Source organism: Bufo bufo, chromosome 1, assembly GCF_905171765.1.
Source record: "Bufo bufo chromosome 1, aBufBuf1.1, whole genome shotgun sequence".
Taxonomy (NCBI): Eukaryota; Metazoa; Chordata; class Amphibia; order Anura; family Bufonidae; genus Bufo; species Bufo bufo.
This window is the reverse complement of record NC_053389.1, coordinates 53,951,837-53,968,145: the sequence shown is the minus strand read 5'-3', so window position 1 is coordinate 53,968,145 and position 16,309 is coordinate 53,951,837. Positions and strand designations below refer to the sequence as shown.

Sequence of the window (16,309 nt, the reverse complement as noted above, 5' to 3'; positions counted from 1 at the left end):
TCAGAGTAGGCAGCAAAGGGTCAATACGGAGGTCAGGCTCAGGTCAGGCAGTGGAGGGTCAGAATCCAGTAAACGGGCAGAAAGTCAGTACATGAGGAGACAGGTCTGCAGGAATTTGGCAAGTTCAGGAACCTATTTTTCTGGCACCTTCCAAAGGGGTGGGTTCCCTAGTGTTGCCAAACCTGGTGACAGGTTCCCTTCAAAGGCATTTTCCGGGACTATAATATTGATGTCCTATCCTCAGATTAGTTAATAAATATCTGATCGATTGGGGTCTGTTACTCAGCACTCTTACCAATCAGCTAGGCCAGTGATGTCACTTCCATGGGTCACATGGCCTATGTGCAGCTCAGTCCCATTCAAGTGTGAGCCTGGGCTGCAGTACCAAGCACAGCCACTACACAATATACACAATATAGAACACTGTGACTAGTACACTGTGAGGAGGCTGCAGAGCTCATCAGAGGGCCACATCTGTAGTACTGCAGACCTGGGGTTACTACAATTCTGTAAATACTTTCATATCATTTTATATTGTAATGTTATGCATTTTATTGTGTGCTCCTGGTCGTTGTTACCATTAAGTATGTGAAAAGCAAAAGTTAGCAAAGAAACATGGCTAACCACCCTGTCCCTCTTGGTAGGAGTTGGCTGGTCCAGAGAGTTTCTTCCTGGAGACAGAAGGGAGAGAAAGCACATTGCAGAGCTCCTGCTCCTGTTACAGATTCTCCAGAGAGAACTACTTAAACTTGCCTCAAATGAAGTCTTGAGATGCTAGACAACAAAGTTAACTGCTACTACCAGTATTAAAGACACAGCTGCAAGGTGAGGGATTACAACCAAGACATCTATCACCTAAACATTATTAGACCTCCATATTCTTACTGGTGCCAGAGAAAGCTGCTTCTGATGAATGTATATGAAGTTCTATGTTGCACAAAAAAAGACTTTTATATGTTTAATTCTGGCCTTATTCTTCAAAACTACATTTCCACTGCACCAATCCCCAGGGAGCAATGTCCTGAGGGAGTACACCTTGACACAACACTTCATCAGGTCCACTACCACTCTCATTCTCTACACCAGTTCCTCAGGGGCTTGCTGCACATCCTCTTCAAACACCTGATCAGGAGGAGTGGTGCTGAAAGTCAGACCCCCCCTCCCCCCACTAATCAGGTATTTCCTAAACAGTTGGCAATACCTCTGTAAAATGTGTTCCAAGCTTTTCTATGCCATTAGAGTGTCTTCCTTTTAACCTACATCCCACCCTTAGCCTCTTGACGGACATCTTTGTTCACTTCCACTTTTTGCCTGTTCCTTTTTTAAATAACGTGAGACTAGAATGGGAATCTAGGTTTATGTACAGTGTGGGTTTTTTTTGCACCCCCCAGAAAACAGTGGTAACTGTGCATGCGCAAAAATCTGTGTGCAGATCCGAGAAGAACTTCAATCACTTGGATGAGGTGTGGTTGTTTCCATAATTTAAGAACATGCCAGACTCTATTTTGAGAAGACATGCCCAGCTAACGCGTATCTTCTCATTCACATACGGAGCAGGACACGTGGAAAACAAATTGTAGAGATAATCGCACATTGAGCAGGAAAAGAATTACAGAAGGACAACTATCATTCCTCTGCTCTTCATGACAGCATAGGTGGTTTTTATGCCAAAACAGAATTGGCATAACGATGAACTCATGCAAATATCTATATCAATAGTCCTTGTGTATTTCTTACTATCACTTATTAAGGATCTTTACTTAGTGAATTCATTTTTTTGTTTACATTTTTAGATTTTTATGACTTTGAAAATGTCCTACTGTCATGGTTGTTGAAGACAAAACGGTTATATACTTACTTAACAAGCCACGTAGCACAACAGAGTACATGTACACAGACTGCATGGCAGAGCATGGAGGTCACATGGGTTCCATGCAGTGGCGTGCATTTTCCACCACCCAAGAGATTTATGGAGATAATCCCCCCTAGAAGCCATGCTGGTTTATACTTCTGTACTTATGACATCCAATTAATTCAACAGAATGCAACAGGAAAATCCCCCATATGTATACTTTCACACGATTCTCTATGGTAGCTCTATTATGGCTCCATAGAAAATGGACCCAAAACACATCTGTGTGAATGAACCTAAATGGTTTTGGTTATTTGGTTTAAATGGAGTGTGCCAGTTTTGACTATGCTAAACTGCTGTTAGCACTAGGTAGGGGGTGGGGAGAGCAGGACAAACATATGTTTTGTGGAGCTTTTATTATCAGGAGTATTGTGAATATACAGTTTTATTCTGACAGATTCTGCTCTTAGAGGATTTATCCCATGATAGATGTAGAGAATGAAAATCATACAGCATATAGTACATGATAATCCCATTCTAACAAAGCTAGAAGCAGCCCTGTACCCAGGCTCGGACTGGCCCAGAGGGGTACAGGGTAATCCCCCGGTGGGCCCCTAGTCTCCCACCCCTGCACAAGTGGCACATGACACATTAGACTTACTGTACTACATACATAAATTCAATGTACAGCCTATGTTCATATAAAAAAAAATTGTTAGATTAATTATTATATTTGAATGTTTCCATACGGTGGGCCCCCAAAATAAATTTTACTGGTGGGCCCTAGGTACGACACTGCCTGTACCTCACAAGGATCCAGAGATCTCCCCATCGTTGTTCCAATTGTTCTGCTAGATTTATTTCAGGCTGGCAGCTCAGGGACCATGTCATTTCTCAGGAGGTATGTTCTTTCTGCTGCAGCTCTATCTGTGTTACTGCCACAGTGTCTAACAGAAGTGGCAGTCGAAGGTTTAAACTCAGTGTTTGCGACTATCTGAGTGAGGTAGTCAGAGATATAGGAAAAAGAACAAACTGTAGGTGGTGCTATACAGATACAATTTTATTGAATAGCTCAGTGGCTATACTAAATTTTTAATTATATGCAATTAAAAAAGTATTCAGGTGTGCTGGTTTGAACAGTGTAATATATTTCTTGTGGCACAACCCCTTTAAGTGTACAGAAGGTGGAGCTTCACTGTGAAATGCTCTCTGCATTCAGCTGCTTAACAGTCCCTTCCCTCTGCTGTGAGTGACAGCTATAGTAACTAATCAGGAGACTACTACAGCTGTTACTGGGTGGAGCTGTGCAGCAACACAGTGCAGAAAACGCTTTACAGTGGAGCTCCTCCATAGCACTTAAGAAGAATCTAGCAGAATAAAAGTTCATATTCTCACTACAGCTCATAAAAAAGATTCACATAAGGTATATTTGTCCTGCTCTCCTCAGCTGTTACCAAGTGCTTTCAAGTGAGCTCAGTGGTGTCTGCTGCAGCCAATGTTTAGCTGCAGAGGTTAAATGTCCATGTTGAAGACCAAGATATAAAAGCTGGTGGGAGACATGGTCAGGGTGGAAATGGTGACGTGGATCAGTAAGGTGAGTATTACAAGCATTCAAGGGGCCAGACAACCCTTTAAATCAACTGTGAACACTAGTTTGCTAGGATAGGAAATTACTGTAGCTACATGGTATATGTGTGTGAGTCAGAGTGGGATTGGAAAATATTTGTGTCCTCTCATTGTGTCAAATTTCACAAACCATACATATGTCAACTCAACAAAAAGAGCGTCTTTTCATTATTTTTATTATATTTTTGTTGCAGACTCTTGGCAATGTCACCAACTTAGCTTGTAACTTTCTGTCTCAATAAAGAGCCACAGACATACTATAATCTCTTCTGTTCTTATAACAAGAATACATTTCCCACCCAATCAAAATCTTCAAAACATAAAAAAACCAAAAACCAAAAAAAACAAAGCAACTAATCACCCACCCAAGAAAAAAAAAGGAGGGAGGACTTAAAAAGTTCATATCAACTTCATTATTTCACACACCTTACACTTTTTTGATAGAAATCCAGACAAAATAACTGGCCTAAATATTCCTGTGGCAGAAGTTTCAAAATCGTAAGGTTCTCCGTGTTCCTTTCCCGAAAACAAAAATATTTAGTAAAAACTGTTTTTTTTTCGTTTTTTTTCATACAGTTTTCATTTTATGTAAAGTTCTGAAGATAATTGGCACATCTGTAAAGGGTTATATGGCACAGTACCTTTGAAAATAAAGTTCTCTTCAAGGTTGTAAACACCTTTTTTGATATTTTGTTATTTTCTTTTTATTATTTTTTTTTAAAAAAGCATAATGAAAACCCACCGAGAAGGATGGTGATATCAAGTGGCAAGGAACAACTTTCCCCACAATTCCTTCCCACAATACTCAGTTCCGACTTTGTTACACATCATCCAAGCTATTACAAAGAAACCATCGTACAATCACTGGGGCCTGTGCCACGTCACTTTTTCTCTGTCATAGCAGGCACCCATGGTAATGAGTGAATGGAAAAAAAAAACTATTTGTATTTTTTTCTACATGAAAAATGAAGTCACCGTTGTCACAGACCAGGATGATTCAACAGAGACTCCTTAGTGACATAAAAAAAAAAAAAAGAAAAACTTTTCGGAAATCTCTTGAATGATTTTCCTGTCCTCAACATCTTTGATGAAAATAGATCTGAAATAGAATTTACACATAAAGAGCTGTACCACAAAATAAGCAATTTTCATACTTTTTTTTTCTTTTCGGAACTTTTTCCCTTTCGGCGTGTTTTTTTTTCTTTTTTCTTTTTTAGTAATACATCAGGTAGTCAGAGAGTGAATTTTCCCTTTAAAGTTATCAAAAGAGTCTTCGTTTCGTTTTGTGTCAGTGCTTCATTTGGGTCACCTCTCATTGAATGGGTTTTTGGAAACAGGAAGATGAGTATCGTGTGAATATTAACCCAGAGATATTGTCATCATTGGGTTGTTAGCTCGGTATTATCCATTCTCATACTCTGGGAAAAAAAATTGTTTTTAACAAACTTTTATGAGTAACCTTAAATTTGTGTTTCTTGTACATTTTCCTTTGAGCTGCTTTTGAACAGAAGGGGTTCATGAATGGAGTTGAGCATGGGGTTTTTGGCACAGTTAAGTGTTCCTGTATTGTTGTTATAATGGGATTTAAATGCTGTATAATGGTTAAGGTGGTCGTGCTCAATAGCTGGGAGTGCCATGTGGTTGTCTCCCGGGGCTGTCGCTGGTATTTCATCTTCCACATTGATAATTTCAATAGTTCGTGTTGGCCCATGATGTTTGTGTAGCTGGTGCTGTTTACGAAGTTTGTAAAATGCAATTAACATAACAGCTGCCATAAATGTGATGGCCACAAAGCACCCGATAATGATCTTTGTTGTCTTCATGACGTCATCTAGATCTTTCATGATGTTCTCTGTCACATCAGTTATTGGGATAGTAAACGTCTTTTCTGTGGAACGGGTACTTCGTGGAGTAAGGGATGTGGTAGAATATGTTATCCCCCATCGAACTGTCGTTGTTGGACCGGGTTCTTTTTCAGTAGGCTTAATTTCCTCGGAGGAGGAATCCATAGTTTCCACTGTAACCGTTGTAAAGTAAGTATAGTCAGTGGTCGAGGGATCAGCTGCAGCGGAAACATTAAGAGTGGCAGAAGCTGTTGTATTTCCTGCTGAATTTGTGACCATACATGTGTATTGTCCTGTGTCCTGTACCGTAACATTTGTAAAATTCAGTGTGCCGTCATGTAAAACAGAGATACGTACTCTATAGGAACCATGAGTCATCAGTGTTCCATTTGGCGTTAACCAGTTGACAGATGTCATTGATGTGCCAGTTCTGCATTTGAGCTCAGCAGCCATGCCCTCAGTTACATTGAGGTCAGTGGGAGGTTCCACTATTACTGGGGCATAGCACGTGAAGTGACTCTGATCTAGTTCTCCTATGTATCTAGTCTTTAAGTTTGGTGGGGAATGACAACGCGCACAACAGGTTGTATTGTTTGGTACGGTCTCTTTTAACCACCAGCTTAACCACAAAACGTCACAGTTGCAATGCCAAGGATTATGGTTAAGGTGTACTCGCTCCAGGCGGTGAAGAGGAGTAAAAAGATCATGGGGAAGAGACATTAAATTGTTGTGAGAAAGATTAAGTTCCTCTAAAGATTTCAAATCATCAAAGGCATTGCGTTCTATGGTTGCAATATGAGCATGCATCAGCCACAACTTTCTCAGGCTTGTCAGCCCCTGAAAGGAACCAGGGCGAATCATCTCTAGACGATTTCCAGACAATTCCAATTCTTCCAATCTGACCAATGCTGTTAAGTTGGGTATATCTTTTAAATTGCACATGCCCAGATTTAGATATCTTAAGTTTACAAGACCCTCAAAAGCAGCTTCAGAAATATACTCCAACTTCTTCAATTCTCCCAAATCAAGTCGTCTTAAAGAAGGAACTCTGTTGAAAGCATATGATGGGATACTTTCAATAGGATTATTTCTTAGCCACAGCTCCCTTAGCTTGGATAGATATTCAAAGGCTTGAGTGGGAACAGTGGTCAAGCGATTATCGAAAAGCTCCAATGTGCTCAAGTTTGGGAGTCCATTAAAAGCACCAACCTCAATCTTCCGAATAAGATTTTTGCTGAGCTGTAGTATTTCCAAATGTCGAAGGTGCTTAAAAGTGTCTGTTTTGATAACCTGAATAATGTTCTCCTGAAGGTTCAGGTATCGCGTATTGACTGAGATGCTTTCTGGCACTTCTACCAGTTCTTTTCGTGTACATGCGACTCGACTGGCCTGATTGCTGCAAGAACAGGCAGCAGGACAAGAGGTTGGAGATGTTCCTCCCAGGGCCAGGGATGAGACCCATGAGATAAGTAAAACTTGCTTCAAAATCATTCTAAAAATCTTCAAACCAAGCATCCTGTTGGTGCAATGGTTGGTGACCATCTTCTATTTTCATAGTTCAATACTTTTCTCCCAGGTTTATCATCTTAGTTACAAATGCCTTAAATACAAGAAAAAAAGAAGTTGTGAGAAAATGAACAATGTTAGAGCACAGTGAATTCAGCCCGTAGTGCGCGGAATAATTAATGCAGAAATAAGAAAACATCTCAGCTTTTTCTAGTAAGTCATATTTTAAACATAAATGACAAATTGGAGGACACTCACTAGCTAACTGGTGCCTGGCCTGCTGGCCACCTTCCAGTAAAAACGTATTATGAAATATAAAGACAAATAGGCTCACATATAATTGCATGTGCCTTTACTTACTCTACTATTGATATGAATAAATAAACCATTCAATATTCCATACAATTCCTAAAATTAGAAAAATTAAAATTGTAACTTCAATTTGATAATCCCAGTCCTTTACATGCGGAGCTCACGCATAAAAAATTTACTAAAATAGTATAAAATGCGGTTGTTACTATCTTGGTTAAACCTAATCTCGTGATGTTCTCAATGGAACATAGCTCAGAAGCATATTATTTTCACGTTGTCTACCAGCATTTTTGTTGTTAAATAATTTTGGCACTAATATGGCAGGTAGCTTTAAATGTGCTGTTAGTAGGTGTTAAGGTGTTTATAAAATGCTTGTGCGGTCCACTTGTTGTTATACCAGGCTTTGATTATTCTGTTAGTCAACAGTTAATATAAGTGAAATATTGGATGCCACCACTAGTGTTGAGCGCGAATATTCGAATAGCGCAACTTCGAGAATTTGCAAATATTTCAAATATAGTGCTATATATTCGTTATAGCGAATATTCGTCATTTTTTCCCATCTGAACACATGATTCCTCCCTGCTTCTTGCTTGTGGGCCAATGAGTCATTGACCCACAAGTAACTTAAGCAGGGAGGAATCATGACTTTAGATGGAAAAAATTATGAATATTCTAAAAAATGAATATATTCGATATAGTGCTATATTCGTTTTTTAGAATATTTGTAATATTCTAAAACAAGAATATATAGCAATATAGCAAATATTTGAAAAAACAAATGTAGAGCAATTTAGCTAATATAGTGCTATAATCTTCTTTGTCTAATAGTCGTCATTTTTTTTATCATCTGAAGTTCAGATTTGAAAAAAATTATGACTATTAAAAAAAAAGATTATAGCACTATATTAACTAAATTGCTCTATATTCGTTTTTTTGAATATTCTCTATATTGCTATATATTCTTGTTTTAGAATATTACAAATATTCTGAAAAATTAATATATAGCACTATATTCAATATATTGCTATATATTCGTTTTTGTCGAATATTCGCGAATATTTGCGAATATTCTACAAAATATTCGCGAAAATATCGCAAAGTCGAATATGGACCCTGCCGCGCATCACTAGCCACCACATATAAATAGGTTAGCTTTAGATATATTGTTAGTTGGTATTTGAGGTGTTAATAAAAACACTTGTATACTCCGGTTATTATTGTAGCCAATTTTGATTAGATTGTTGGTCCACAGTTAGTATGTGAGTAAGTTGTATGCGGTCACATGTGATTTATTCAGCTGCGTATGTCAAAAGTATATCAGAATAGTCTCTGTATTTATGAAGCCCTCGATATATATTCACATAGTGCTTCCTGCATCCAACCTTCATGTGGCACCTGTTGTGTTCGTGTGGCGCTCACGTTCGTCAATACAGCTCTTAATATTGTGACACTTACTTTCATCCACCTTTTAACAATGTGTCCGTGTTACTCACTGTTCCACTGGACTCATTCACTTTTGACTTGGCTGTATAACTTCTTGTTGGAATGCTCTCCGCTAGGCTTGCAAATTCGCTGGCTATGATCTTTCGTCGGACATTCTCTGGCGCATGCGCTTAAAGATCTCCGGAACGCCAGCCCTTGTTTGAAAACCATGACAGTAGTTATGCTTCTAAGCTTCCATACACATTATTTTCTTGTAAACCGACACACCACAACCGCCACCAGACCCATTTCGGACAAAGTCCTTCCTCAGTGGTATAAAATTCAAAATTGAATGAGGCACTGGGACCTGATACTAGTGGTATCAGGTAAAATCAAAATGTCCGGACCGGATCATCTTTAAACAAAGTATCGCTAGTTACATCATTTCATCAATGTCATTCACATTGTGCGTTTTTGGTTTCTTTCATACAAAAATTTAACAATAACAATAAATAGCTGAAAATGGATAAAATAAAATAGAATTAAAAAGAAAATATAATATATGGGATATATGGAAAAGACATTCATTGTAGAATAAAGGTGGTGGGATGCTACAATGAATGTCTTTTCCATATATCCCATATATTATATTTTCTTTTTATTTCTATTTTATTTTATCAATTTTCAGCTATTTATTGTTATTGTTCAATTTTTGTATGAAAGAAAACCAAAACACACAATGTGAATGACATTGATGAAATGATGTAACTAGCGATACTTTGTTTAAAGATGATCCGGTGCACAAATTTGATTTTACCTGATACCATTTAAAAGCCTAGTATCAGGTCCCAGTACCTCATTCAATTTAGAATTTTATACCACTAAGGAAGGACTTTGTCCGAAATGCGTCTGGTGGCGGTTGTGGTTTGTCGGTTTACAAGAAAATAGTGTGCATGGAAGCTTAGAAGCATAACTACTACATAAATTGGCTATACAAGTGTATACACCTCAAATACCAACTAACAATATATCTGAAGCTAACCTATTTATATGTGGTGGCATCCAATATTTCACTTATATTAACTTTTGACTAACAGCATAATCAAAACCTGGTATAACAAGTGGACCACACAAGTATTTTATAAGCACCTTAACACCTACTAACAGCACATTTAAAGCTACCTGCCACATTACTGCCAATATAATTTAACAACAAAAACGCTGGTAGACAACGTGAAAATAATACGCTTCTGAGCTATGTTCCATTGAGAACATCACGAGATTACAGCAAATCCGACACCAATTGACTATAAGGTTTAGCCAAGATAGTAACAACCGCATTTTATACAATTTTAGTAAAATGTTTACGCGTGAGCTCCGCATGTAAAGGACTGGGATCATCAAATTGAAGCTACAATTTTAATATTTTTAATTTTATGAATTGTAAGGAATATAAAACGGTTTTATAAAATGTATTTTTATCAATAGCAGAGTAAGTAAAGGCACATGCAATTAAATGTGAGCCGGCCTATTTGTCTTTATATTTTAATAATATTTTAAACATAGTTCTCACTATTCTAGCGATTCAAAAATAAAAACACAGTCATTTCTAATTTACAAGGGACCATGAAAGCATTGGCATCCGAGCAACAGGGACGTAGTAAGGTGAGTAGAGCTTCTTTTGCTATTTCATAGTATTGTAACATGTATTTTTTTTCTTTTTTAATCGAGGGATTAGACAGCTCCGGTAGGAGCAGGGTGTGAATGAAAATATAGGAGAATATAGAGATTTTTAAATCGCTTAAAGGGGTTGACCACTTTGTAAGATGATTATACAGCACTTACTACTATAGCCTTTGTTCAAATTCTGCACCATTTGTGCTGTTCAAACAGAGTTCTTGTCCATAAAATTGCTACCGATAGAGGGTCATGTGGCCAAGCAAATTACCTTCATGTGATGCCTCCTGCATTCAAATACACTGCACCCTCCATCTGCACTGGTGGGAGTTTAGTGCAGGTGCAGTGAGTTTGAATGGAGGAGGCTGAGTGATGTTTCTGGTTACATGACCCTCCATAGGTGGCCATCTTATTTGCAGGACCTCTTTGCAGACAGCATTTGACTAACAAGGGTCCTGGCTTATGAAATATAGCAAACGGCACAGAATATCAACAATAGCTATATTAGTACCATATAGTCATCTTACCTACACATTGGTCACAAGTAGCCAGAAATTGGCCAACCCCTTTAAGACTGTAGGTCAAAATGGAAATATTAAAGAAGTCTTACATGACTTGAATATTAATGACTATTCTAAGGATAGGCCATCAATTTGTGATTGGTGGGTGCCCGACACCCACCACCCTGTCACGAACGTTTCCGTGGCAGGTACCAGGAGATCGGAGAGACTGGCAACTCATGGGTTGAATTGACAAGTTCCCTGTGTGAATGCCGCACCCAGGTGTTGCTTGTTGGTAATTTACCTTTCCCATAAGTAGCCGCTTCTCATTCTGCGGTTTATAGGTTTTCTTCCTGTCTTCTAACTAGCTGGTCAGTTATAGTCTGTGGTGTTTTTGGAGTTGCCAGTTTTCTACTTTCAGCTAAGTCTTGTCTTATTGTATTTCGTTTGTTATATTCCCTGTTGTTTGTATCTGGGCCTAAGACAGAGACTTCCATTTGTCCATCTGGGGAGGAATGGGTTGTCTCTGGTCCTAACCTCATTCCAGTGCCTTATAGGGATATTAGGTCCTAGGTATACAGCTTATGAATATTCCTACCTTCAAGATCTAGTCATATTGATAGGTAGTCAGGGTGCGGATTAGGGTTGTTTAAGAGGTTACCTGTTCCTTCCCTAGTTTCCAGGCCCAGTTACTGTTCCCCTTCCCTCCTGTGTTCAGTGTGGAGTTTTCCCCCCACACTGATCGTGACACAACCATGACGATCATTTGATCCCCTGTAATTCTGGAGTCAAACCTACACAGCTCCAATGACTGTGCAGTGGATGGAGCTGGTTACTGCAGTGCTGCCTCAACACAATGGCAGCAACATTGCAGTAACCAACTCCTTCAGCTACACAATAGATGGAGCTGTGTAATTTCGGCACTACAATTTGCCAACTTGGGAAAAGCCGATCTGCGGGGGTGTGGGTGTGAGACACCAATCAACCAGCAATTGATGACCTATCCTGAGCATAGGCCATTAATATTCAAATCCTGGAATATCCCTTTAGAGAAGAGGAGAGTATGAGGGCATGTGTTGGTAGCATTTGTTTTATAAATTTTTGACATTTACCAAAATAAAGGGAAATATATTGGCATTTACCAAGATAAAGATAAATGGAAAAAGGGAAATATCAGTTTACACTATATGATGGTGCCACTAGGTCTTTATTATCTACAAATATATATGATAATTTTCTATATTTCACTCATCAGGACTAATCCTAGTCTTTTATTCCTCTGCCCTAAGGGTTCATTCACACGTCCGTAGTGCATTGCGGATCCGAAGAATAGGACATGTTCTATTTCTTTCCGGAGCCACGGACCGGAAGATCGGCGGCCCACTCCATTCCGTCCCCATAGAGAATTTGCGGAACGGATGCAGACCCATTATTACGGACGTGTGAATGGAGCCTAATACTGCACCATACGGACAGTTTCAGCCCTGGGGAGCTTGAATCTGTTGCAATTTTGTAAGATTTCACATTGTGAACTAATATTGAGCTAGAAAGGTTTGTCCACTCCTTTACTCTTCATGGCCAGACCTCGGGTTAGATCATCATTATCTGATCAATGGGGTCTGACACCATAATTCACTTCATAATTCACCATTACACAATGGACAGAGTTGTGTAGTTCCGGTGCTAACCTCAGGTGCCGGAGTTACCCTGCAACAGCTGATTGGTGGGGGTTTAGGGTGTTCGACCTCCTCCGATTGGATATTGATGGCTTATCCTCTGGAATCTGAATCAATAGCAAAGAAGTGGACAGTCCCTTGAATGCTCTTAATTTCTTGACTTTAGGCTGGAGTAAGAAAAAGGTTACTATTTTTTTCCTGGCCATGGCTGCAAGCAATGTATAACTTTCATCATCTCTGTGCTGTAGATACAGCAGGTACTAAAAATGCAAATGTGCGTTTTTATGTTTCTTTTTTTCCCCAAATTTGTATTCTATCACATTTCCCTGCAGATAAATTAAGGCTTTCAGAAGAAAACAGTAGTAAAATCAACTGAAATGTAAAAATAAGATGTCTCAATCTTTCACGCAACAATAAAGAAAAGTCTACATGGAAAGCAAAGCACCAATATTTATGACATACCAACGAGATATGCTAAAAAAAGAAAGTGGTCCATGGGGGTTGCTGGTGCTTTGGAGGTGAAATAGATTCTATTGAACTATTCGCCCATCACCGAAACATTAAAACCACTTGTCTAATATTGTGTAGGTCTGTTTCATGCACTAACAAAGCTCTTACCCAAAAAGTCATGGATTCCACAAGGTCCAGTGTTAACATTTTCAGCTATTATAGCTGGTTTTTCTGTGGGATCGGACCAGATAAGCTAGCCTTCACTATCTATTCTCATCATCATCATTGAGCCCTGGACGCCCATGACCCTATTGCTGGTCCACCACTTGTCCTTCCTTGGACTACATTTGGCAGATGTTGACCACTCCTTACCTAGAAAACCCCCACACTGCAGGCCTGCCACTTTGGAGATGCTTGACCCAGGCATCTAACATCACAATTTGGACCGAGTCAATCAGATCCTTACACTTGCTCATTTTTCTGCCTCTAACACATCAATTTCAAAGTCTGACTGTTCACTTGCTGCCTAATATATCCCAACCCTTGCCATTGTCACAAGAAAATCAATGTGTTTACTTTGGCTAGTCATCTCGTCTGACCCTGTCAATCAAGAAGGAGAGGGAGAGGCTGGCAGAAGAAGCAGGAGGAGCAAGGGTGCACATGGTGGCTTGGGCCTTCCCTCAGTGCACTGCACTTAAATGCTCATTCGCATATGGATTAAAAACATTTTTCTCCAGAATGAAGCAACAGATTGCTAAGTGAAAGGTATGATCACATTCAGCTGAGCCTCCTTTAACTTTCTACGAAACCTATAATTCCATTGTGTGTGTATATGTTGGGACTTACCATGAATGTCTGGTGCGCTGGTTCTACATCCCTGTCAATATTCAATGCACACGTCAGTCCTCGAAGCTTGGTATAGTTAAACACCTATGGAAAATCCAAATATATGATTGACTTTAATTATTGAGGTATTAGTCTAGGAGTAAGAGAAATAAAAATAAAGAAATCCTTTTTCATTTTTTTCATTAGCAACCAAAGAACAGACAAAACTTACGCCAACAAACAAAATTCCTTCTTATTACAAGAAACTGAACACTTCTTATTACAAGAAACTGAACAAGATGATTGAAGGATTCAAGTCAACGAGAGGATTACCATGAGAACTAGTACTCCTTAGAGAATAAATTACAGATGAATGTCCAGTTTGGCTAAAGTGAGATATACTTTCTTACTTTTGGAAGAGACCTAATTTTGCATACTTTTCCCCCATAGTATGTAGCCTGTAAATCTCCATATAGCAGCTGGGTCTCTACAGAACCAGTACCCAACATAGAGTAAAGATGGAGAACAAAACAAATGACTGGAAAGTGATTTTCAGTTGATCCAATCTCCAAAAAGGGCGACAAAATATAAATCAGAAATGTTTGTCTGGAGTTTTGTTTTTGAGGATTTAGTCTGATTTCTTATTTCATTTTTAGACCAGACTGCTAATAGGTCCTGTCTAGCCTCATTAAACTTTGTAACTTTTTGATAGATTTTGGGGGTCAGTTATTAAACAGAAATACACCTAAATTAGGAGTATTTCTGGCACAGATTGTGGCACAAAGGTCCTTTGCAACGCAATCTGTGACATTTCCCCGCTTAAGCCATTTCTAAAAATGAGGGAGTGGTGTTTATGGGGAAGGGCCGGTAGGCCCGTCTCATTTACCATTTTCTACGCCTGTTTTAGGCATAGAAAATGGTCTAAATTTAAGCAGGAAAGGAAGCTGTCTTACATTTATAACTGGTGCTGGATGAGACAAAGTTATGGAGAGGCCGACACTTCATAACTGCAGCAAATCCACCCCTAGTGCAGGGGCTCATTAAGACCGGTGGCTAAAACACCGGTCTTAATAAATGTGCCCATTTGTGTTTACATTCGTATCAAGATCTCTGCTTTCTGTCAGTGAAGGCAGACATTCTTCATTCATTTATAACTAGAGGCTTGCAAGTTCAAGTGTTGCTTACCCGGCTGTATTGTCCCAATGTAGGAAATCCACTGTGAGCTACAGGAGACATCAGTACAAATTGTTCTCGTGTCTTAAAGGGGTTATGCCATGATTGATGTAAAAAATCTGACATCATATAGTACCTGAAAATCTCTTTCTAACAAAGCTAGAATCAGCCCTGCACCTCACATGGATCCAGAGATCTCCACATTCATTGCTCCAATTGCTCTGCTAAATTATAATCAGGCTGGCACATCAGGTGTCCTTTCTGCTGCATCTTTATATTATAACAGCTCAGGGGATGTGTCATTTCTGGTGCACCGCGCTCTCCGTAGCAGGCACAGCTTCTAACAGTAGATATGCCGGGTGGCAGTTGAAGGATGGAACTGAGCATGTTTGACCACCTCAATGGGTGGACGTGCACATTACTATACAGATTAAACACCAGGAGGTGCCAGAGAATACTTCACAACTTGAGAACATTTTTATGACAGAAAGTAAATTACAAGGTCACTAGTGTTTTATGCTGAATTATATTAAAATAACATTTAATGGTGACAAACTCCTTTTAAAGTCCAGGTTGATATTTCCTACCCAGACCATTGCATGGTAACAAGTCTGTCAGCTTTATGATCAGGGCTTGGTCAAGAAACAATTACCTAAAAATCCTTCAAAGTGGAAACCTGCTTTATTTATCCAATGCAAAAAAAGAAAACCCCAAAAACTTTGTGTGCAAATGCCAAACTAATAAAACTTTGATATTTTAAACTTCATCAATGGCCTGAATTAATTCCAATCATGTAATTCTGGAAGTGGAGCTTCTTCTATAAACCATAATGTTCCAACCTAATGTCCAGTAGCAAGAAACTTCCACCCGTTTCTGTGTCAGTGACATCTATGGAGGGGCTCTCTCTATCACTGAGCTCATTAGCTAAGTCGACCCCCCTTCTTTATCACAGCTGAGGCTGATAAGTTGCTGCTTAGCTAATAAGATGAGCCACACAGCCCCCTCATGCAAATCACCAATCATCTGTCTGCTCCAATTGCCTGGAAAAGTCTCTCTTTCTCTCTCTCTAGTTCACTCTTCTCTCTCTCATCATCCCTCCTTAATTCTCCCAAATCAAATCACACAAAATTCTGGTTCATTAGAATCTGAATTTTTATGAAAAAATCAGGTCAAAATTTCAGAATCTTTTGTTCATGTCTCTTAGTCATGGACTGAAATTGGATCATTGGTGAAATTTGCAAAATTTAAGTATATTATTATTATTTATTTTGCCATTGGACAACCCATTTAACTATCTTAGTTTTTTTCCACTGTTGACCTTTTCATATTGAAAACAGACCTCATAAGAAAAGATTGCACATTCTTTTTCTATTTCCCATTATATCAAATTATATAATAAAAAATTATGCAACTTTCTAATGTTCAAGATCTACGCCAGCTATT

At 38.9% G+C, this 16,309-nt stretch overlaps 1 protein-coding gene across 4 annotated transcripts in view; it reads right to left on the bottom strand.

The window, feature by feature from the left end:
* Positions 1-3,637: 3,637 nt before the first annotated feature.
* LRRC4B (leucine rich repeat containing 4B) overlaps positions 3,638-16,309 on the bottom strand; it is a 171,942-nt gene continuing 159,270 nt past the window's right edge. For all 4 annotated transcript variants that reach the window (XM_040424042.1, XM_040424052.1, XM_040424034.1 and 1 more), the window contains 2 exons: positions 13,715-13,798; positions 3,638-6,922 (listed from right to left, as the gene is read on the bottom strand). In XM_040424042.1, coding sequence (XP_040279976.1) covers positions 4,939-6,864 — 1,926 coding nt within the window. In that variant the 5' untranslated portion in view covers positions 6,865-6,922; positions 13,715-13,798 and the 3' untranslated portion in view covers positions 3,638-4,938. The remainder of the gene's footprint in view (positions 6,923-13,714; positions 13,799-16,309) is intronic.